This window comes from Strix uralensis, chromosome 3, assembly GCF_047716275.1.
Source record: "Strix uralensis isolate ZFMK-TIS-50842 chromosome 3, bStrUra1, whole genome shotgun sequence".
Taxonomy (NCBI): domain Eukaryota; kingdom Metazoa; phylum Chordata; class Aves; order Strigiformes; family Strigidae; genus Strix; species Strix uralensis.
The window spans coordinates 77,309,740-77,332,625 of NC_133974.1; the positions used below are offsets into that span (position 1 = coordinate 77,309,740).

Below are 22,886 nucleotides of genomic sequence, written 5' to 3' on the forward strand. Positions count from 1 at the left end.
CTATCCACTTCAACAAAAATAAATTAGAGCTCACTCAGAAAGTTTGCAGCCAGGCAAATAAACACCACCTCATTATCAGGTGGTGTTTAATTTCTAAATGGTTTGACTCTAGAGGTTTCATTCAACAGATAAAGGGAGAATTAGAAATTTTTTGATACTTCCTCAAAATCAACATATCATTTGCTACCAGTATTTTGAAGTCATTGGCCAAAGATAAGGAATATTTAGAAAACATTAAGAAAAACAGATATCTGGGGCAGTAATAGCAGAGCAATGTAGCTCACAGAAAGGAAGGAGGAAAGAGATGAAAAGGTTGCAGTAAGCAAAGCAGAAGATGATCAAGGAGTCAGTAAAGACTTTTAATGTGGAGACTGAAGATTATAGTACTATGACAGAAGGAAAAGAAAAAAGAGAAGGATCTCAGGATTGCCTAGAGAAGAGGTGCTTTAGGAGTTACTAGGAACAGCAGGAAGAGAGATTCTGGTGTTGTATAATTATCAGACCTCAGTTACATTTCATACAAACCAGGACATTATGGTACATTCAAGACTGCAGACAGCTGCCAGAAACATGGTATTGGATGCTTGTGATGAATTACTTGATCTATTTGCCAGCACACAAATGGTTTCTTTTTCCAGGGACAATAATATTCACTTTTTAAGAAATAGAGCAGTAAAAGACAGTCATGTCCCTTACTGAGAACTGAATACTTAGGCTACTAGTTAGATTTCAGATTGCTTGCCATAACACAGGTGTTAATGAAGGAAATAAATTAACCACAAGATCTATATCAGCAATTATAACCCACTTGTGAACTAATTTATTAGCTCGATTTCAACCAAGGGTGAAATGAACAAACCCCAACAAGAAAACTTACAAGAAGCCTCCTGCCCCTAACCCCAGTTTTCACTGGGGGATAAACTACTACCATTAAAAAAAAAAACCCAAACCAAACCAAACCACTCTACAAGATAAAAGCCTTATTAAGGAACTATTTATCTAGAAGTCCATCACTTTCAGGGTGAGATTCATATAACCAAACAATTTTATAGTTTGCCATGAAATAGTTAACTGTAGCTTGATGAGAGGGGTGCAGCAGCTATTGTATATCTTGACTTCAGTTAGGCTTTCAACACTGTCTCCCGAAAGATCCTCATATAGAAGCTGATGAAGTATGGGCCAGATAGGCAGGCAATGAGACGGACTAAAAACCAATTAGTGGCATGAAGTCTAGTTGAAAACCAGTGACTAGCATTATACCCCAAGGGGCAACACTGAGACCAGTCCTGTTCAACATCTTCATTAATGATCTGGATGATGGGGCAGAGTGTACCCTCAGAATGTTTCCTGATACAAAGCTGTGAGTAGTGGCTGATGCACCAGAGGGTTGTGCTGCAATCCTCAGGGACCTCAACAGGCTGGGAAAATGAGCTGACAGGAACCTCATGAAGTTTAACAAAGGGAAGTACAAAGTCCTGCACCTGGGGAAGAAAAATCCCAGGCACCAGTATATGATGTGGCTCATCAACTGGAAAGCAGCTTTGCAGAAAAGGACCTGGGGATTGTGGAGCACACCAAGTTGAACAGGAGCCAACGGTAAGCCTGTGTGGCACTGTGAGGGTGACCAAGCACCAGCAAAGGTTGTCCAGAGAAGTTCTGGAATCTCCATCCTTGCAGATATTCCAAAGCTACTGGGAAATGGTCCAGACAACCTGCTCTAGGTGATGCTGCTTGAGCAGGGGTGCTGGACCAGATGACCTCCAGAGGTCCCTTCCAACCTCAACCAGTCAGCAATTCTGAGATACTGTGAAATGCAGGTACATCCAGGAAAATTCATCCCATGTCAAAGATGATACCAGTGGATCAAAGTATTGAGTAAAGCTGTTAGGTGAATGCCACTCATTTGATTTCAGATATCCAGAATTTCTGTGTTGTTTTTTTTTGTTTTGTTTTGTTTTGTTTTAATTCAATATAGAAACAGCATTTTTCTGGTTTTATCATGAGGTATTTTAGCAGCAAATAGAGAGCTCTAATCCCTTCAATCTCTACCAGATGATCAGGCCCAGTCAGCATGGGTTTATGAAAGGCAGGTCATGCTTGACAAACCTGATCTCCTTCTATGACAGGGCGAGCTGCTCATTGGATGAGGGAAAGGCTGTGGATGTTGTCTACCTTGACTTTACTAAGGCCTTTGACACCGTTTCCCACAGCATTCTCCTGGCGAAACTGGCTGCTCGAGGCTTGGATGGGCACACGCTTTGCTGGGTAAAAAACTGTCTGGATGGCCGGGCCCAAAGAGTTGTGGTGAACGGAGTTAAATCCAGTTGGCAGCTGGTCATGAGTGGTGTTCCCCAGGGCTCGGTTTTGGGGCCACTCCTGTTTAACATCTTTATTGATGATCTAGACGAAGGGATCGAGTGCACCCTCAGTAAGTTTGCAGATGACACCAAGTTGGGTGGGAGTGTTGATCTGCTCGAGGGTAGGGAGGCTCTGCAGAGAGACCTGGACAGGCTGGAGCGATGGGCTAAGGCCAACTGTAGGAGTTTCAATGAGGCCAAATGCCGGGGGCTGCATTTCGGCCACAACAACCCCCAACAGCTCTACAGGCTTGGGGAGGAGTGGCTGGAGAGCTGCCAGTCAGAGAGGGACCTGGGGGGGTTGATTGACAGCCGGCTAAACATGAGCCAGCAGCGTGCCCAGGTGGCCAAGAAGGCCAGTGGTATCCTGGCTTGTATCAGAAATAGCATGGCCATCAGGGACCGGGAAGTGATCTTACCCCTGTACTTGGCACTGGTGAGGCCGCACCTCAATTACTGTGTTCAGTTTTGGGCCCCTCACTACAAAAAGGACATTGAATTACTCAAGTGTTTCCAAAGAAGGGCAACGAAGCTGGTGCAGGGTCTGGAGCACATGTTGTATGAGGAGCGGCTGAGGGAACTGGGGTTGTTTAGTCTGGAGAAGAGGAGGCTGAGGGGAGACCTCATCACCCTCTACAGTTACCTGAAAGGAGGTTGCACAGAGCTGGGGATGAGCCTCTTTAACCAAGTAATAACTGATAGGACAAGAGGGAATGGTCTCAAGTTGTGCCAGGGAAGGTTTAGACTGGATATTAGGAAGCATTTCTTTACAGAACGGGTGGTTAGGCGTTGGAATGAGCTGCCCAGGGAGGTGTTGGAGTCCCCATCCCTGGAGGTATTCGAGGCGGGTTGACATAGTACTTAGGGATATGGTGTAGTTGGGAACTGTCAGTGCTAGGTTAACAGTTGGACTAGATGATCTTCAAGATCCTTTCCAACCTAGATGATTCTGTGAAATTCTGTAAAATATTTTCTGTATTGCCACTAATGAGAATCAATTTACTTGCCTGCTTAAAAAAAAAAAAAAACCAACAAAAAAAATTTATTTGAATGAAACACTAGAAAGAAGAGCATAAAATATAACATAAAAAACTCAGTGTTATGAAGGTCATGTTATTGGATTCAGAGACCCAGGTTCTGTGGCAAGATTTTTGAACACAGACACTCTTGTAAGCAAAAGACACTCTGTTTTTGACACAGCCATAATGGAATATCTAAATTCAGAAACAAGAAATGAATTATTCTGCTTCTGACCAAGAAAATCCTTGAGGCCTTTCAGAGGACAGTAGCACAAGGTCACATATTTTGTTGCTTAGGTAGGCCAATCTGAACACATCATACTGGGAAGAAGCCTATTAAAGTGCTGCTTGACATATATAGGCAGCACATTGACTGGGAAAATTTCCTGTGCCTGTATACCAAGTAGGCACACTGCAGTCTTGACTTTCTTCTCATTTGCACCTCTGAAAAAAGACAGGCTTTTGAGATATTCTAATTTTCATGAAAAGCTATACAAATGATGCCTAGAATATTTCCCAAGACTTTTTTTTTTTTGAGTATTAAATGCAGCATCTAAAAGTTATTGCTCTAAAATGGAAGAAATGCCAGTGAGTTGAAGGTAGAGTGTTTTTCCTTTTAGTATTCTGTACTCAAAGCACTCTGCATGCTTTTCACAAGCACTACTTCGTTTTCAAGTTTAGCTAATCATAACTCTCCTTAACTTTTCATCTTCTTACTGTGCCAAAGTTTATGACACTGTAAAACCAATAAAACAAACCAAAATATCCAAGTAGCTGGAGAAGATACTAAGCATACCACACATATAGAGCACTTTGTCTTTAAAACACGAAAGAGGGGTTGTAATAGGATAATTCATAAAATCTGTAGCACAGAAATTAAATAAAGAGAAAAGTACTACAGATTGCCATAAGCCAGAATCACCTAATAGCATTAAAGAGAAAGGAATGACCATTAGAGTCTACGAGATACTCTAAGTACTCCTCAAGGGCCTGTACATGCTTCACTTGCTTTATGTGAAGCCTTGCGTTCTTTAGAGTACAATCTTGTTAATCAGTTCTCAAGGTCACAGCTGAATGCAAGAGAGCCAGACTGTGCATCTGTATAAGATACTTATTTCTGGAAAAATTATAGTTCTATTTATGTGAAAATTATATGTGGTTATGCAGTACATAAGTCCAAACCTGGAAACACTTATCCCCACTGACATCATAAAAAAACGCCCCACCAAACCCACAAAATTGTCTGCAGAACCAAAGTCTAAAGGGTCGAATGAAAGTTGTCGAAGGTGCTTGGACACCCATCACAGGGTTTCTAGCTGACAAGAGAAAACGCTGAAGGTGAGAGGAAGTGCATCCACCATGGTAATGTGTCATTCCCATTTGAATCTGGGTAATGACTGGATAGGCAGGATGGGATGAAGAATGGCAATTGATTTAGCTTTGTTCTCTTCCTCCCTTATGCTGCCCAGTGCAGCTTCCTCTTCCACTAAAGGAGAAAGCAGGAGAAGGAAGAGAGTCTGGCCAGGAGGGCACAGCAGGGAGCAAAGTGCAGCTCTGAGGAGTTATTCTGTTTCTCCATTGATCCCAGGACAGCACAGCTACTCAGTCTTTGAAGAGACTTACATTTTGCTAAGTGAACCATAACAAATTATTAGGTATCAATATGTGGCCAGACAGTACTAAAATTAGATTTCTGAAAGTAAAGTTCCAATAAGACAATATAGGCATTATAAAAATTGTGGAATACTTATAACCCAATAAAAAAGTGGACAAAATACCCTATCCAAGCAAAAAAAAAAAAAAAAAAAACAAAACAACAAACCCACAAACAAAATAACCCCACAACAAAAAAAAACAACAAAAAACCCAACCCAAACAAAAAAATCCAAACAGCTTTCCTGGCTTTGCTTAAAGAAATCTGCCAGCCAAAGAAATATAATGAAACAAGCAGTTGAAATAAAATTGCATAACATAGTTAAGCTGTTAAAGGAGAGAGTTATCCTATTTTGACATTACTTAAGGATCAGTTGTCTCCCAAGAGTGACTCAAATGAAGAAATCTTACTGATGGAAAGGAGCTTTAAATGGCTGTTAATATCATCCCAACCTGTAATTCCTAACAATGATCATGGAATTTCCACTGGAGGGTGATTTAGGGGAGAAAGAGTCCAAAGGTTTCAGCAGACTCAAAAAAGAGATAAATGGTTCTGATGCAAGTTGGTAACCACCAGAGTGACCAAGGCATAAGAAGGTAATCAGTTCTTCCTGAGAAGCAGCTTAACAACCTTGCCATTCACACGTGTAGGACCTGGTAGGGACCAATTTACCCAGCTGCATTATCATGTCCATTCATCACTAGCCATAGAGACCATGAGTACTTAGAGTCAGAATTCTTACTTGAAACTTCTGCTCCTAGGGACCATTATACTTACCTTTGAAAGATGGTGAAGAAAGAAAAGCTTTTAAGAAAAATCACTTTGATTTAACACCTACTGCAGGATTTTTATTTCTTTTTAAAATGAGTCTTTTTAAACACGACTACTTTAACAGACACATACACAAAAATATGCCCCCACAAAGTATAACAACTATTTTGGTTGAAATTATGGATATATTTGAAGTGCAAGGCAGAAAAAGATCTATTTCTTGAAAACTCAATGATGGAACTCTTTAAAAGGCTGTTCTCTCTCCCTACTTTGGTATTTTACTTTAAACACAAGATTAAATTACAAATGCATTGAACTGAACAAATGACTTTCTGAAGCTGTTTTATCTTTATTCAACCAGACTGAACCATACTGCAGCTTCACTCTCACCACATGCTTCCTGATCAGGACATGGTCTCATTCCTCTTGACGTATATATACCAAAAGTGAATAAATATAACTTCTTTTGTCAGAAAACCCAATACAAGTCAGACAGTTTGAAGGCTCTGGAGGGAGCAAAGGCATAGCCTTGCTCACAAGTATAGTTCAAGATTGACATCAGCATTGCCAATCCGTTTGCAAGAACAAGTTGGCCAGATTCATAGAGGTAGCACCTCTGAGTGCAGTCAGCTTTGCTGTACTGTGTATCTCAAGAGGCTGGCCTGGGTTTCTTGGCAGCTGTCTGTATGATAGTGGCTTTAGTGATCACAAGGAATGTACCTTATGGCAAGAGGTTTGACTGTTCCTTTTGTTGCTAAGAAGAAAACAAGAAGAAGAAAGAGGAGCTGAATTTGCAATTTGAAAAATGCAAATACCATTTGCATGCCAAAAGAGCACTGTCTGGTTCCTACTTTTACTAGAAATATTAGGGCGGATTTGTCTCCTGTGCAAAGTGAAACAAGAATAGTGTAATTTGTGGGGAGGAAAAATGTTTAAAAATGTAATGCACTTCAAATAACTAAAGATTTCATATAGACAAGAAAGCAAGAAAAAAGGAAGAAATATATATGTGTTTATATATGCATATATACACATATGTATTATAAATATATATGAAGAAATTAATCAAAGCTCCATTTTGCTTAATAAACATGTGGGAGTACATATGCTTAAAGTGACACAGAACTGAAACAGACTCAGAGGAGGGTTTTTTTTAAGGCTTATAGCTGCAGAAAAACTCTGAGGAGGCTCTGAAATCTTTGCACAAAGCAGCAGCATTTATGCTAACTCATGTATTCAGCAGCGGAGGCATCATTTTTCTCTTATCTTGCTATCTAGCAATGCACACTTTCTCTACTATTTTAATCACTATTCATTAACACTGAACTCTTCCATTAGCATTTCCACCCACAGTCACAGTTGATCTCCAGAGATCAACTGTAAGACAGGTCTTCTCTGCAAGAGAAAGTTCCATCAGTGCAATTGGAGAAATTATATTTTAAAAAATGAAAACCTTTGGTGGACATCTGTACTTGTTTTCATCCTGCTTACTGCATTTCAGTGTATGCTGATAAGGAATTACTTTAAAACAAACTAAAATAAACATCTCAAGTGAAAATAAAAGACAGCATAGGAGTTTGTACCAATATAAAAACGTGTTTTAATTGGTGCCATTTTTCTTGTAGTATTCTTACATTGACTTGCTGGTGCAATATCACTACCATTTACGAACTTGTACTGGGAAAATGATCATTCCCTTAATTGTCTCTTTCATCAGTCTTCAAATGTCTGCAGGCCTCTCCCTTAACACGTCATAGATATTGACTGAACCTAACAAGAAAACCCCTATGATTTATTTCTTGTCATTTTCAAACCACACTGCAAATCAGCATCTTTTGCACCAAGTTCATAACAGTTATTTATAAACAATTTTAACTTTACTGTATGTTTCAAGTTCCACCAGGGGACTGAATTTATTTCCATTGTCCCTGCCTGACCTTGCCCTGGATTTTTCCTTTATAAGGAAAATTTAGTTGTGTTGATATCTTAGTTGGTAATGAACTTAGTCCGTCACATCACAATTTACACTAAAATGTTTACTATCATTTATCATAATACAACAATGATACTGTTACAATCATTTAGTATTTAAAAATTGTTAAGTTTTAAAGTAATCATGTATTTAAGTTTATTAAATGAAGTTTTATGAAAATACATTAATTTGGAGGAAGAAGAAATTTCTCTGCAGGAGATCTAAGAAAGTCAGAACCCTACTGGTTTCTCTTGTAGAAGAAAATAAAGAACAAACTCTGTGATACTGGCTTCAGAAATTGTGTTGTATTCAGAGTCAACCTTGAAAAACCAAAAAATGAAGGAGAGGAAGAAGAAGGAAGAGCTATGAATGATCATGAGCTGCTAAGAAAAAAAAAGTATTTCTAGCTAATAAATTCCATTAAAGTTCCATCAATTGCTTTTGAATGTTTACAAGACTAATGCACTAAGAACTTTGCATGCTCAGCTGTTTATAAGTGTTGATAGAAAATGTATGAATTATTTTTCTTACACTGATGTCAACTCAGTACAGTGCTATGCTAGTCTATTCTACACCATGGTTTATAGAGAAATAAAATAATGTATGCCCATTTGTTATACATATATAAATGAACATATTTCTCAAACCTATTTCTCAATACTTCCTTGTTTTCCCAGACAAAATTTTGTACCCATATGCCCCTGAAAATGATACACATCAAAAATATAATTCTAGAATTTGGGATTAGCACCTTGCCCCAGACATCTTTTGAAAGCAATAGGTATACACTTGCCATCAAATTTCATACATGGTATTTTCCTAAAATGTTTATTTGAATTAGGTATTTATGAAATCTGATAACAATCCCTTCTGAGCTATTACACTGAGGAACTGAATGGCTATTAAAGACACTACCTAGGACAACAGTTAACTGTTTCATATCAGATCATTAAGTGACTCTATGAAGTGTCAAGCAACATTGAATAAAGTTCCCTGCATATTATGACAGGTTCTCTGCTTTATGAATAGTCCTTCATGTGTTTTGATTTCAGAAATTACATCCTGGTACTTTTGCCTGATACAGCTACTTTCAATTTTTGCTAAGTTTCTGCAAATTAAAATTATTTTTCTATAGGCATATTTAGATTTTTGCTGCCGGGCTGCTTCATTCCTTCTCTAATATTTTCACTCTTGTTTCTCTATGCTATAAATGCCAACCACATATTCCATAAACACTTTTTTTTTTTCATTTCCAATTTTTGCTAAATTACAATATAAGAATTTGACAATACTGCTGTAGCAGATGTCAGTGATCTTGCTATGATTTTATGACTCAAAAATAACCTAGAAAAAATGAACCATAGCGGGAAGCAAATGTTCATGTTACTTTTTACTCTGTAGTGCTTTATAGAGCTAAATATACAGAAAATTCATTTTTCTGTGTATCTAAAGCTACAGTTACATTCATTCTTGTAGATTTTATCCAAGACATAGCAGCCTAAAGGATTATTCAATTATCAATGCAAATGCTAACAAATTACTAACTCTTTATGATTTTGCCAGAAACAGACTTAACAGCTCTGTTTCTTCCACATTAAACTACTGTCTAACAAAGTCATCTTCCAAAAATTAGGCTTTAATGGACTTAATATTGATCATTTTTCAATACACTTTATAGGACTGTTTAGGAATTTACTTAATTTTTATTTGACTTCTGCTTCAATAACAGCCTATACTCTCTATATCATTTTTAGTTCACTGAGTTGTCTATATATCTTCTCCATTTATTTTGTTCTAGTGGAATGTACTTCTTTCCTAATCAGCAACTGATGATAATGGACTAAAAATTAATTTCTCAAAATTAAACTCAGTTAAATAGATACTCATTAGTAGCAACTAAAGAATTTCTGTTCTACATACATTATTTCTAAGACAGTGAAAATAAAGAATAAAACAAAAAGGAGAGTTGAAAAAAAATGAAGTTGGGAAAATGAAGTTTCATATGAAGTTAGCAATGCATGTTACATAAATCAATTCACAACAGAAATAAAATTCAGTTCTTTCAAATACTCCTAGCAGTGGCTGTTTCAAAAATACTTAAACATATCAAAAGTCATATATAAAGATATAAAAATCAGCAGTGAGTTAAGACACTCCCTTCCATGACTCCTTCCTACCTTTGATAAGTTCTTTCAGTTAAGCAGAAAATGAATGCAATATTCTGCCTTTACTACTTCTGCTGGTGATCAGTTAATCAGGACAGAGTAGTTCTGCCCCCAAGTAGCTGGAGAATAGCTGCAAAGGGGTGAAGGCTGGGAAAGTTGGAAAGATGTAACAATAAGTACAGTCCTCTTGGATACTGTGGACTGTCTCTCAGCGATGTGTTAGATTTCAAATCTGCCTTGATACAGTAGAAACAATACATAACTGTGAGTAAAATGGGAAGCAGAGAAACATTCTTCACAAAATCAGCTGCTTAAAGAAATAAATTAATATATACAAGTTTAAAAGACATGTTAGCTTTTTCATACATGCTATCAATTCATATGTATACATATAATTTTTGTGTATACACAAATACAATGCTTTATCTGAACTATACTTAAAAAGAGTTTTCACACAATAAAGACATGTTATTTCTTTATACTTAACTTCATTTCAAAAGAACAATTATCTGTCTCCCATCTTCCATCAATGATTCATTAATGACACATTTCAAGTTAGTTACTAAATGTCAATTCATTAAAAACATTAAAGCAGTGACTTTTTTTTTTAAAAGGGCAGACCTCATTGTTGCACTTGATTTTGAAAAATCTTCTTCAGCTATCACATTCACATTCGATTCCTTATTGTTGCCTATTTTTAAAATATTATAAAAGAAAGTCAGAGACAATAAAAGGCGATGGTCCAACAGCTCTCAGCTGCTCAGCAGACAGCAAGAGTGGAAGCTCCTCCACAAAACTTTTGCTTAATACTTCAGTTGAGACCTGAAAGGAACATCTCTCTGCAATTTGTTCACCTTGTTCCTTCAGACCTCAGGTCTCTGCTGAGATTATTAGGCTTGCTAATTAGTATTGCCTGTGATGGCGAGTCTTTGAAATATGGATATCTCTCCAAAGACAACTGGATTGTGACCTCCAATAACATTTCTCATAGGTCACTACAGGGCTATCAGATGGTGATAATATTCAGCTATTACTAACCTTGCCTGGAGCAAAGCCAACCAGAGATGAAAAGTCTTTGTCCTCAAAGTTAAGAAATTAATTTTAAAAAGAAAGAAAAGGAAGTCACAAACACCTGAACCTGCAAATATCTATGACAGAAAAATCATACAGTGCATTTGCAAGTTTCAAAAATGTCTCTTTAAACAACATTTCACAAACATCTGCTACTCTGCTTTTCTTAGACATTGCAAATGAATTCTAACTTTTATATTTAAACTTACAGCACTTGCAAAAAAATATATTCATTAGCTAACATTTTTCATTGATTGCTCAGATGCAAGTAGTCATACTCTTAGGCTTCCTCAAAATATCTTGGAAGTGAGGTCCACCAAATTTTGCATGTGGTGTACTTGGATACCTCACACATTTCAGTTTTAAAACTAATAATTCATCCAAATATATTTAAATTATAAAGTTTTTGTGTCTTGCAACATGTGTTAAAATACATAAGCAAAGAAATCTGCAAAACCAGCTCATTGTATTAATCACAGAATCACGGAATCACAGAATCATCAAGGTTGGAAAAGACCTTGAAGATCATCTAGTCCAACGTTGACCTAACACTGACAGTTCCCAACTACACCATATCCCTAAGCTCTATGTTGACCTGACTCTTGAACACCTCCAGGGATGGGGACTCCACCACTTCCCTGGGCAGCCCATTCCAATGCCTAACAACCTGTTCTGTAAAGAAATACTTCCTAATATCCAGTCTAAACCTTCCCTGGCACAACTTGAGACAATTACCTCTTGTCCTATCAGTTATTACTTGGTTAAAGAGACTCATCCCCAGCTCTGTGCAACCTCCTTTCAGGTAACTGTAGAGGGTGATGAGGTCTCCCCTCAGCCTCCTCTTCTCCAGACTAAACAACCCCAGTTCCCTCAGCCGCTTCTTGTACGACATGTGCTCCAGACCCTTCACCAGCTTCGTTGCCCTTCTTTGGAAACACTTGAGTAATTCAATGTCCTTTTTGTAGTGAGGGGCCCAAAATTGAACACAGTAATCGAGGTGCGGCCTCACCAGTGCTGAGTACAGGGGTAAGATCACTTCCCTGTCCCTGCTGGCCACGCTATTGCTGATACAAGCCAGGATGCCATTGGCCTTCTTGGGCACCTGGGCACACTGCTGGCTCATGTTCAGCTGGCTGTCAATCAACACCCCCAGGTCCCTCTCTGACTGGCAGCTCTCCAGCCACTCCTCCCCAAGCCTGTAGCGCTGCTGGGGGTTGTTGTGGCCCAAGTGCAGCCCCCGGCATTTGGCCTTATTGAAACTCATACAGTTGGCCTTAGCCCATCGCTCCAGCCTGTCCAGGTCTCTCTGCAGAGCCTCCCTACCCTCGAGCAGATCAACACTCCCACCCAACTTGGTGTCATCTGCAAACTTACTGAGGGTGCACTCGATCCCTTCGTCTAGATCATCAATAAAGATGTTGAACAGGAGTGGCCCCAAAACTGAGCCCTGGGGGACACCACTCGTGACCAGCCGCCAACTGGATTTAACTCCGTTCACCACAACTCTTTGGGTACGGCCATCCAGCCAGTTTTTTACCCAGCGAAGCGTGTGCCCATCCAAGCTGCGAGCAGCCAGTTTCACCAGGAGATGCTGTGGGAAATGGTGTCAAAGGCCTTACTAAAGTCAAGGTAGACAACTTTCACAGCCTTTCCCTCATCCAATAAGCAGGTCACCCTTTTGTAGAAGGAGATCAGGTTTGTCAAGCAGGACCTGCCTTTCATAATCATGCCATAAATAATAATGGCAGAGACAACATCTAACATAGAGCCTACTGATAATCTGTAATCTGCAGGCTTCAGGTGAAACTTCAAATGAAAAATGGATTTGATGATACGTATTGCATCCCATATGAAGCTGGAGATGCACATTACTGAAATAAATTCAAATTAGTAATAAAATTCACTTGTGACTACCTTGAAAATTCTTATCAGTGTCTGTTTCAAAAACATGTAAACATACCACAAGTCATATATATTTATATTTGCAAATATATAGATAAGTGTAAAAAAAATTCAGCAGGTAGTTAAGACATTCCCTTCCATTTGTTCTTCCTGTCAGCTTTACACTAACGCATATGCCAAGCAAACAAAGGATTAAGGTAGAAAAACTTCTGCACCATAATGAAGGGAAAGTAGGCAGGTTTTGTTCTCCCAGGTGGAGATAAATAAGTTCACACTTTATGTTTAGCAAAGGAGACGAGTGAGGTTGCATATGCTCCTCACTTGTCTCCTGCCAGCAAAGGACACGTACAATATGACACTACAATAGCTTTGCCAATCTATTCTTTTCTTCACAAATCTGTAGAAGCTGGAAGCTGTCTCCCTGAGATGCATTTGCAGTGCAGATCTTAACAGATTCAAAGGCAAAAAAGTAAGAACTGCAATGCTGTCCTGTCATTGCCATGGGGGCTGCTGTGTACTAGTGATTGCAATTCAATGAAAAGGTTAAGGCAACTGAATTTCATGCACGAGGTACATCTTTCAGAAGCCCATGGTACAAGTGTTTGAGTCTAAAACCCACAGCATGCACCACTAAAGAAATGAAGGTCACTTACTGGCGTTATTAGATTTTGTTCACATTTCAAAACACCAACAAAAGTGCCAACAAAATGTTTTCTCTGCACAGTTTTGCTTGTATCAGAACTCAAATATTACAGCTGTAACAATCACTATTCCATAGGCTACCTTACTGGGGAAAAGAAAAAAGCTCTAAACCAATTAGTAACAGTTCTTAGTTTGATATTTGATTAATTTCTTATTTTAAACAAGTGATTCTTAAGAAATCCCATTAATTTCACAAGCATTAGGAGAGAATGCAGCAGACATTGTCCCTGATGGTCATAGTACTTAGACAAAGTAGATTTAATTCTTAATGTAATCTCTTCCCACTCCTCTTTGAACTACTCAAGGTATATAAAGACAACAGAATGTAACAGGCAGAGATTTGGAGCAGAGACCACATTATCAACACAGGTTACAGAGAGGGAAAACGTACTTTAAAAAAGATGAGCTAAATACAGATTTAATAACTTGCTTGGATTACTATGGCCCAAGGGGTAGTTTTAGGATCCTATACTCCAGAAATGAAGCGAAATAGCAATTATAAGTCTAGAATAAGGTGCTATTTACTCTGCTGGAAAACATCAGATGAGCAATGTCTTTTAATGGACGCAGTCTGCATTTTGATCTCGGAAGGGAACAGAAGGTCCTTGGTAAAACTCTCTTCAAATAACAGCAAAATTGACCTGAATCAAATTTCACTGTGAAATGTTTAAAGTTCAGATATGGATTCTTATAAGGAGCTGAATTTTGCAAATTGTCCCTTCCACTGTAACATTTGATATAAACATGAAACTAAAGATTATGGAATTACTTGTATTTTAAAGGTTTTGAATACCATGGCAGACCTGCTACCTCATATACTTCTTGTCACATTCACTGCTGTATTCCTCCTCTGATATTCTTTCCCATTTTTTTAAAATTCAGACTGCATTAATACCAGTTATTTACAGAAAGAAAAAAAGGTAAGGCAAATTATTTCAGATGTTTCTAAACAATCTTTTAAACTGTAATAGAAGAAACATTTTACTTCAAAGCAATGTAAATGAGCAATATTGGACTGCATGTAGTCATCAATAAGAAACTTGACACACCTATATCAACAATAATGTCATAGAGATCAAACCCCAAAATATTACATTACAAAAATCCTAATCCCCATAATAACCTGGGGGAGCTGGTCTCCCTTTGGCAAGTAAAATCCACAGGTAAAATCCATAACTGAAGATCATTCACATATATACTTACTGAGAGGCAAATGATTCCATCCCTTACCAATTTGGAAATAGTCCTAAATCTGCAGTAATGGAAATGAGTGTGTAGTAGTGATAGGGGAATGGCTTAAACTTCCGTTGAAGGGAAAAATTTTGTAAATTGTACTTTCTTCTTCAGGAAAAAAAATGAGACTGAAAAAAAGATGGCTAATTAAGAGCTAATGAGAAGCTTAGGAGGCTCCAAGTAGTCTGACCAGCACCAGATTAACACACAGTTATCCCTAAGGACATGCAGTCATTCATTCTTTAGTGACTGAAGAAGAGAGCCGTCTACTGAATTTCTAACGGGACTTCCTATAGTACATTCACTTTGAGTTTTTCCCTCCAAGTACTGACCTTCTCCAATATTTTCCTGCCCATGGAGTCTAATGTGATCACAGTCTGAACTGATTTGGCTAAAAACAATTATGACAAAACCTTACACCATGGTTACCCTTGAAGAACACCTAGCATATGCACTTCTAACTCTCACCACTAGCAAAATGAAGCTCTCACTTTCAACTCTAGTATTAGAAAGCCCGAATAGCAGAAAAACATATTACAAGATTCCATTGTCTAAACAAAACAAGACATTCTTTTGTCCAAGATTATGAAGTAGGGATTTATTTGATAAAAATTTCTGATAACACAACAGCAAATACTTCTCCTTCTGGAGATGTCTTTCTACCTATTAAGTGACAGCAAGCCCTATATATCTTTTACACTTACCTGTATCTGTTGGAAGCTAAAAATAATGGTGCCTTTAGGAATTGTACCCTACCTAGGTTGTGAAAGATGACGTGAGGCACTTCTGTTGTGCACATTTTATTTTTACACTGCTTAACACTGCTGTTATTCCTGAGCCTGATTTATGGGTACTCTGGGGTACTTCTAACCCCTTTGGATGTTATTTCTACTGGAAACAGTTGACAATAGCAAATCTCCCCTTGAGGACTGCACAGTTTTAGTATTTGTTTCAAGTTTCAGCCATTTGCTCAACCTATTAAGAGCTTCTGCAAAGACATAAAATAGCAACCCATCACCTTGAATGCTACCAAAAAAAATGCATAAAGGCTGCAAATTCACACTAACTCTGCTGTAGATAAGCAGAATACATTGGAAGGCATTACACTACATGGAATACTGCCTATGGATTTAGCATAACCCTACAAGGGTATTTGGTTCTGAATATTTCACTCTGTTGGTTAGAGCTGCACGAAAATATCATATCAAATATAAACCCAAGGCAAACAAAGTGTGCCTAATGTAAGCTTGAGAATAAAAATTGGCAATAGGCTTAAACATTACTTCCACTTTGTATTTTACCATAGAATACAGTACTGCTTTAAATAAAATTTTTATGAGCTCTGCAAACTTTGCTAAAACCATACATATGCCGTGCCAAGAATCCTGAAGCTTAAGTGCTCTGCCTGTGGTGGACTAACTGTCCATGATAAATGGATGGAAAAAACTAGAGAAATGGTATATCTTGCTGTGGACAATAATATTTAAGAAATGTGAAATAGCACCTGGTTGTCATCTTTTCCTGTTTAAATTTTTCAGCAAAAAGGAAGAAAAATATATTTTGAAGAACAGACACAAATTATTTATTTTACTGTAGTGAAGCTAATGCAAACTAATAGTTAATGTACCAAATACAGCTATACCTCTTTTCCAACTGAATGCTACAGAATGATGAAAGCAAGTTTCACAAAATACTACAAACTGCTGAGTGCCCTGAATGCTACTTTTCAACTGCATAGAAGTATTAGAAAGTAATCGCCAGCACATATACATATAGTCATCTAAATGTTTAACTAAAGTAAAAAGGTTATGGGTAATTGTGTAATTTCTTTGAGTTGTATGTAAATATTCCAGTTGGAGAAAAGAATTAGAAACTGAAAAAACTGAGCAGAGATTTCATAAATAGCCCAAGAATTTACTATGACCTTTTTAGAACACTGATAAATGATTTCATTGTCCAATCTCTAGCTCTGTGCAAAATGGGCTTACCTTTGACCATCCTTGCAACTGAAAAAAAAGAAAATCAGAAATAGAAGCCAAAATAATTTCTTTCCCAGCTTTAACTGGAAATTATTTAATTCACCCAAAGATACATGTGAAATTATATTTTAACAATTCACAAGATTGGCCATACTAAAAATGAAACAGAGTAAGGTCTTGCTACCTTAGTCCTCAGTATCACCTGCAAATGTTTAATATTACACAAAACTGCATAGCAGACTTTTATGGCTTTAAAAATCAAACTTCTGAAGGATAATGAGCATTTAATATATGGATACATTCTCAAAACTTTAGAGTTATCACAGACATGTGTATCAATATTTTGACATGATGAGACAGAACAATTTCCTTCCATCTTTGTTCTTTTAATGTTGCCTAGAGAAGGAATTTTTAGACAAGGGTTTTTTTTTTAATTTATTTTCCTTTTTTTTTTTTTTTTTTTTTTTTTAAATAGAGACGAGGACTTAACAAAAACACAGTAAGTTCTTAGGAACAGACAACTTTTCCTGAACTCTAGAAAGACTTATGAGTTCTTGAGAACTCAGTGGGCACAGCTCCTGGAGATAGGTACTGTTCATCCCATGAAGCTGCGTTGTTTAGTTCAGCAGTTTTACCCCTTCATTGTACTTCACGGTGTTTGGTGACCTCTTCTGATACCTCCCAAGCCCTACACAGGGAATACTAGGACACGAATAACCCTTTTCCATGCCATTTTACCACTAGGATAAAGATCTAGTTTCAGCAATGGGTTTCAGCTTCAAGATTATCCCAAACTGGCTGTGACGAAAAGCCAAGCTACCTATCACAATACTGTGTAGGATATCTGTCAGTCATTGCCATTTGGCTTGGGATCAGAGATCAGCTTTTGACCCTCTCTCATTCAGCAGTACAGACACATACTAGAGCTCTGCCCTGCAGTAAGCCAAATCATTCCTCTTGCCCAGTGAATTGTTAGAAGGGACAGGAGAATTAGCCACTTTTAAGTGGTTTAGTCTGCATCCTTGCTCCAAAATGCCGAGGTACCAATTTGACAGAGACTGATATTTGGCCTTTAACCCATACCTAGGAGCCAGTTCTGTAAATACACCACAGAGGATGCTGCTGAAATCAACTCTTTCCAGAAGACACACCATAAGAATCAGTACAGTGTTCAAGCATCCCTTACAACTTCTCTCTTTTGACCAACAACTATCATTTCACAATTCTCTTCAGTATACACTTTCATGTAAGAAACAGTGCTACCTGCACTGAGGCAGAGTCAAGATACAATAGTTTCATGAAAGAGAGGAGGAGCTGAAATAATATTGCCTACTTCCTGCTGATTTCACAGGCCAGTACATGAGACCTGCTCATGGGTGGGAGGAGATTAGGAGGTGTGCAGGAGAACAGAGATCACCCACAAAATCTTATGAAATATACAATAAAGCAGAAGAGAGAATATCCTCTTCATCATTTCACTGCATCACTTGAGGAACAAGACAGAAAACCTACACCTATAGCTCTACGAAGTATGAGAAGTCAAATTCTAGCTACATAAATGTATTAGTGCATTTACAACCTTTAAAACTGCAAGAAGGCTGCTGGAGTACTCTTATGCTCATTCTTGGGATAACTGATTTCACTGCCTCCTGCTGAACAATTAATTCCATGGCCTACAAGACATACTGAGTCAGAAGAGTATTCCCCTCACTTTTTGGAGACTGAAGGGGATACAACTGCTCTGTAGGCTGTTTTTGTAATATCAGCCATCTAATCCTCTTCTCATGCCACAGGCTTCAGAGATCATGCTATGATCAAATAACATCTGTCAGCCATTCAGAAAACTAAAATGAACTTTCATTATCTAAAAAGTATCTCTTTAGTCCACAACAGAAGACAAACCTATTTATGAACAAATGAATCTGCTACGCAAAATAAGAGAAGACTGAAAGACATTATGTGTATGAGTAACTTCAACCATGATGGGGAACCTGTTGTCCCCATCACGGATACATAACTAGGAATTCCTAGTGCCTTGTCAGATGCTCAGGCACCCAAATCCTACCCTGTGTCTTAGGGTACTCAGTCAGAACTCCTACAAACTTTTAGAAATACAATACTTTAATATCACATAATGGCATCTCAGAACGGGTCCTGCAAGCTAGATAGAATCTGAACAGCATGAGGCTGACAGGAAGACGTGTCTTCCTTCCCTGTTCAGTGTATAAATCCAACAAGTTTATTCATAAATAAATATTCCCAGATTGTGTGATAAGCTAAAAGTCTAGTGAAACTTTGGTCTCCCATGATTATTTGATGCCTTAATTTAAATTAATGAAAATTGATATGCTTTTGTAACATGTCAATAAATAATGCCACTGAACTTTACTAGTAAAGTTTAGGAGGCCACAGTTAGTTCTGGGAACCGTTCAGCTAAGCAAATACAGAAAATTAAGTCTTTCCTCTTTCCTTTCTTTGGGATTTTGCCACAAAACAGAGGAAAAAATTACAACTTCATGAATATGGGTGAATAGGTCTGTACTGAATGTATCAATTCAGGAAAATGTCAACATATCTATTTCAAATTTGATAGAAATAATTATAACCAGTTCTCAAGCCTAAGTAAGGATGTTGTTTATGGCTGATATTCCTCCCTCTTGGTCTTGGGAAAAGGTGAAAGCTGGGCTCAAAATGGAAACGTCATATTATCCTTAATTACAGAGAGGCTAATACTGATGCTTACCTAACCATTAGGGATGAGCTATCTAAGTAATTCAGCATGTACTGCGCCTGCAAGGTAGCCTCTGAAAGAGACACACAGCAATGTTGTAAATGCTGTGTACATGGGAAGTGATGGACACCGTACTCTTCTCTTCAATGCACAATTATCATTTAATCTCTAAGACTAATTTTCTTGAGCCCAAGACTGTCAGCAAGCAATCAGCTGCAATCAACGCAGCAACACACAAGCAGAACATAAAAAAACTATACTAGACCTGGCATAGAATCAGAACAATCACCTACTATTTCCAACAGGAAGTTTACTTCCAGGAATCCAGTTTTTCTTTCCCCAAAAGATGTCTCCTAACACTTTCATTCATACTTCCTGGTATATTATAAGATTTCTCTAAATTCTTTCTTCTATTGCAAAATACAGAGCAATCAATAGCAATACTTACAGTGCACATATAACATGGTGTTATTAGTTTTGAGGTTCCACCTCAAAACGTCTCCTAAACAGTAGGTAAATGTGTTTGAAGTAATTCTTCACTGTCTTTCTCAGGCAATTGGTTTTTAATCCGTGCATTTGCAAGTAATGGTATTCTTGAACGTATATGTCCAAATACTATCCAGTAAGATGGATTACAGTATTTAAAACCGCAATAAACAAGAACAGGAGAACAGATGCATCATAAGAAATTACACATTGATTTATAAAACAAACACCAAAGGGTTCCTTTCTGCAGGAACACTTTGTCCCCCTCAAAATTGGGTTTTCTTCCCTTCTTAAATATGGATTAGCAGCAAAGATCTACACACTTATGCCACTACCTTGAGCACTTCAGGTTGTAGTTAGCAGTCAGATTTCCACCTGCAACTCAACTCAGGTACAAAAATATAAATTGTAATCAATTATTTGTACCAGCAAGAAAAAAACACACCTGAGAATGTGGCCTATTTACCAGGGGGAAAAAAAAAGTTTAAAAAGGAACACCAGCAGAGGAAAAGCAGCTTTGAAAGTGATAAGTACTCTGAAGCGCTGAGACTGTGCATCTCTGACACTTTTTGTTGTACTTACCTAATATCTGTGCATGTTATACATGTGATACAGCGACTGTTTGTTGTAATGAGGTTCAAAGCCACAGATGTTTCACTGTCAGTGGTTGGGTGTGCTCCACATTTAAAGTAAAACTCCTGAAATATTGAAGGAGAGATAAAGAGAAGATTACATACCTGCCGCTCATGTCCTCCCTTTATCTTAGGCTAACTGACATTTGAGACAACAGACAAATCACCACTGCCAACAGAAAAGGAGGACAATCATTAGGAAAGGTTTACAAGGAATCTCTTGCAAAAATACTAGTCTAGCTGTGTATTTTGTTCAGTGATTTCCCTAGCAAAGAAGATCTCTACTTGTGTACTAAGTTGGTATCAGTGACCTTCTGTGATTTTCTAGATTTATAGAAAAAAATTTAGTTCATCTTGACTTCATCTAAGTATAGTCATCAAAGGCAGAATAGTAAGCATTGTCACTATGAATTAATATTTACACTTTTTTTTTGTTACAGATGTTACCATTTTCTGAACTTTAGAACACAGAACTTTAGCTACAAATTAGTAAAGTCTGGCCCTGCTTTGGTGATGTTGGAAATCTATACAATACAATTTTAACATCATATTAAAGGGAAGCTCTAGCTCTCTTGGTACACATATTACATTTGCAATTATATATTATATTGTGTTTGAATTAAGTTGCTTTAGTCCATACAGGTCTATATAGCCTCTTAGACTGCTTTCATTAGCATAATACTTTTTACACAACTGTATGTTTTATTCTCTTTTCTACTGCACCCCAGAGAAAGCCATACCAATCATGCTGTGCTTTGATAAGGTTTTGTTACAAGAGATTGTTTTAAATGTCCAAATCACTCTATACACATGTAAATAAAAGCAGTCTGAAGATGTGCTTTGCAGTAGGAGCCACAGATTACAGTTTGCAGTTTCTTTGTTCCTATGAGACCTTTTTCCAGTATCAAATTGTGGAGATATGTGATGAAAACATTAAGACTGGTATAAATGAAGTGTGAATTGGAAGGTAAGGGTATAAAAGCATCAGAAGAAATGATGAAAAGAAGGCATAGAAGAATGACAGGTGTTGATGGCATCAAGATATTAAGATCACAGATGATTTTCAAGACACCCAGACTGGGGAAAAAAAATCCTAAAAAAAAGGAAAAAAGAAAAAGAAAGAATAAACTGCAGCAAGAGAAAAAGACACAGAGACAGTGAATAAATCAGCGGCATTCCCTAGTGACTTAGAGGTGTGACAGGATGAAGGAAAAAAATATTACAGTTACTGTCAACTTCTTTAGGGTGCAAAAATCTAAAACCAAAAAGTCTAAACTGAAAACCCAGCATTAAGAACAACCCAAAAGCCAGAAAAAGACTTGCTAGGTGGAGTTTCCTAGTGTCACTCCAAGTTCCTAGTTAGACCATCTGGACACATACTTTAGTGCTTATTAGTATATGAATACAAAAGAATGAGTGCGGCTGAATGAAATCAATTTTGTTTAATACAAAAATCATCTTGCCCTCTATACAGCATTGCACTGAGATTTACTACAATACTGTACTAAAATCAGTCCAGAAAAAGCTTTTGCTTTCTCACTGCCTTGAGCCTTGCAGTAGGGAACTCTCTGTCTGCAAAACAACTGCCAATTACTTTTTTTCTCAGTGGTGATCATTTAGATATATTGTGTATTTCTACATGAGACAAATATAGTACTACCCAGTAATACCTCTAAGGTGGAAGCTGGTAACCAGAATATGAGAAGTATTACTACAACCTTCCTCCTAGGTTAGTCAGTCCTGCTTCTCAGAGAAGCACCCATATATGCAATAGATCCAACACAAATAAAATATTCAAACTCCAGTATAAGTTAAGAACTCTTTGAGTGAAGCATGCGTTAGTAGCAGTTTAAGAGAACTAAGTGTTAAGAGTCTAGTTTAAAGACAAGCCTATTTTTAAAACCAAGTAATTGTTCACAAAATTTTTGAAGTAGTCACCTGTACATATTTACATAGAGCTAACTTTTTTTTTAATAACTAAATCATCTTTCTGTCCTGTTTCATTACATCAGGAAGTAGTCCCAAACAAGAAAATAGGCTTAAAGTCATCCTTAGACAAGACTTGAGACCTTCCATGTTTCTTCTCTTGTTCAAGACCCAGTTACACACACAGCTGTTAAATATCAGCTCAACTTGAAGCGTTTCAGCAATCGAGAATGAGTCAATGGAACTACACATTTGTCTGAAGCACATTAGAACCTTACACAATCTG

At 37.6% G+C, this 22,886-nt stretch overlaps 1 protein-coding gene across 2 annotated transcripts in view; it reads right to left on the minus strand.

Moving 5' to 3' along the window:
• The window catches only part of PRKN (parkin RBR E3 ubiquitin protein ligase), an 809,695-nt gene that overhangs the window by 377,074 nt on the left and 409,735 nt on the right, over positions 1–22,886 (minus strand). For both annotated transcript variants that reach the window (XM_074862988.1, XM_074862987.1), the window contains exon 7: positions 20,625–20,740. In XM_074862988.1, the coding sequence (XP_074719089.1) occupies positions 20,625–20,740 (116 nt within the window). The remainder of the gene's footprint in view (positions 1–20,624; positions 20,741–22,886) is intronic.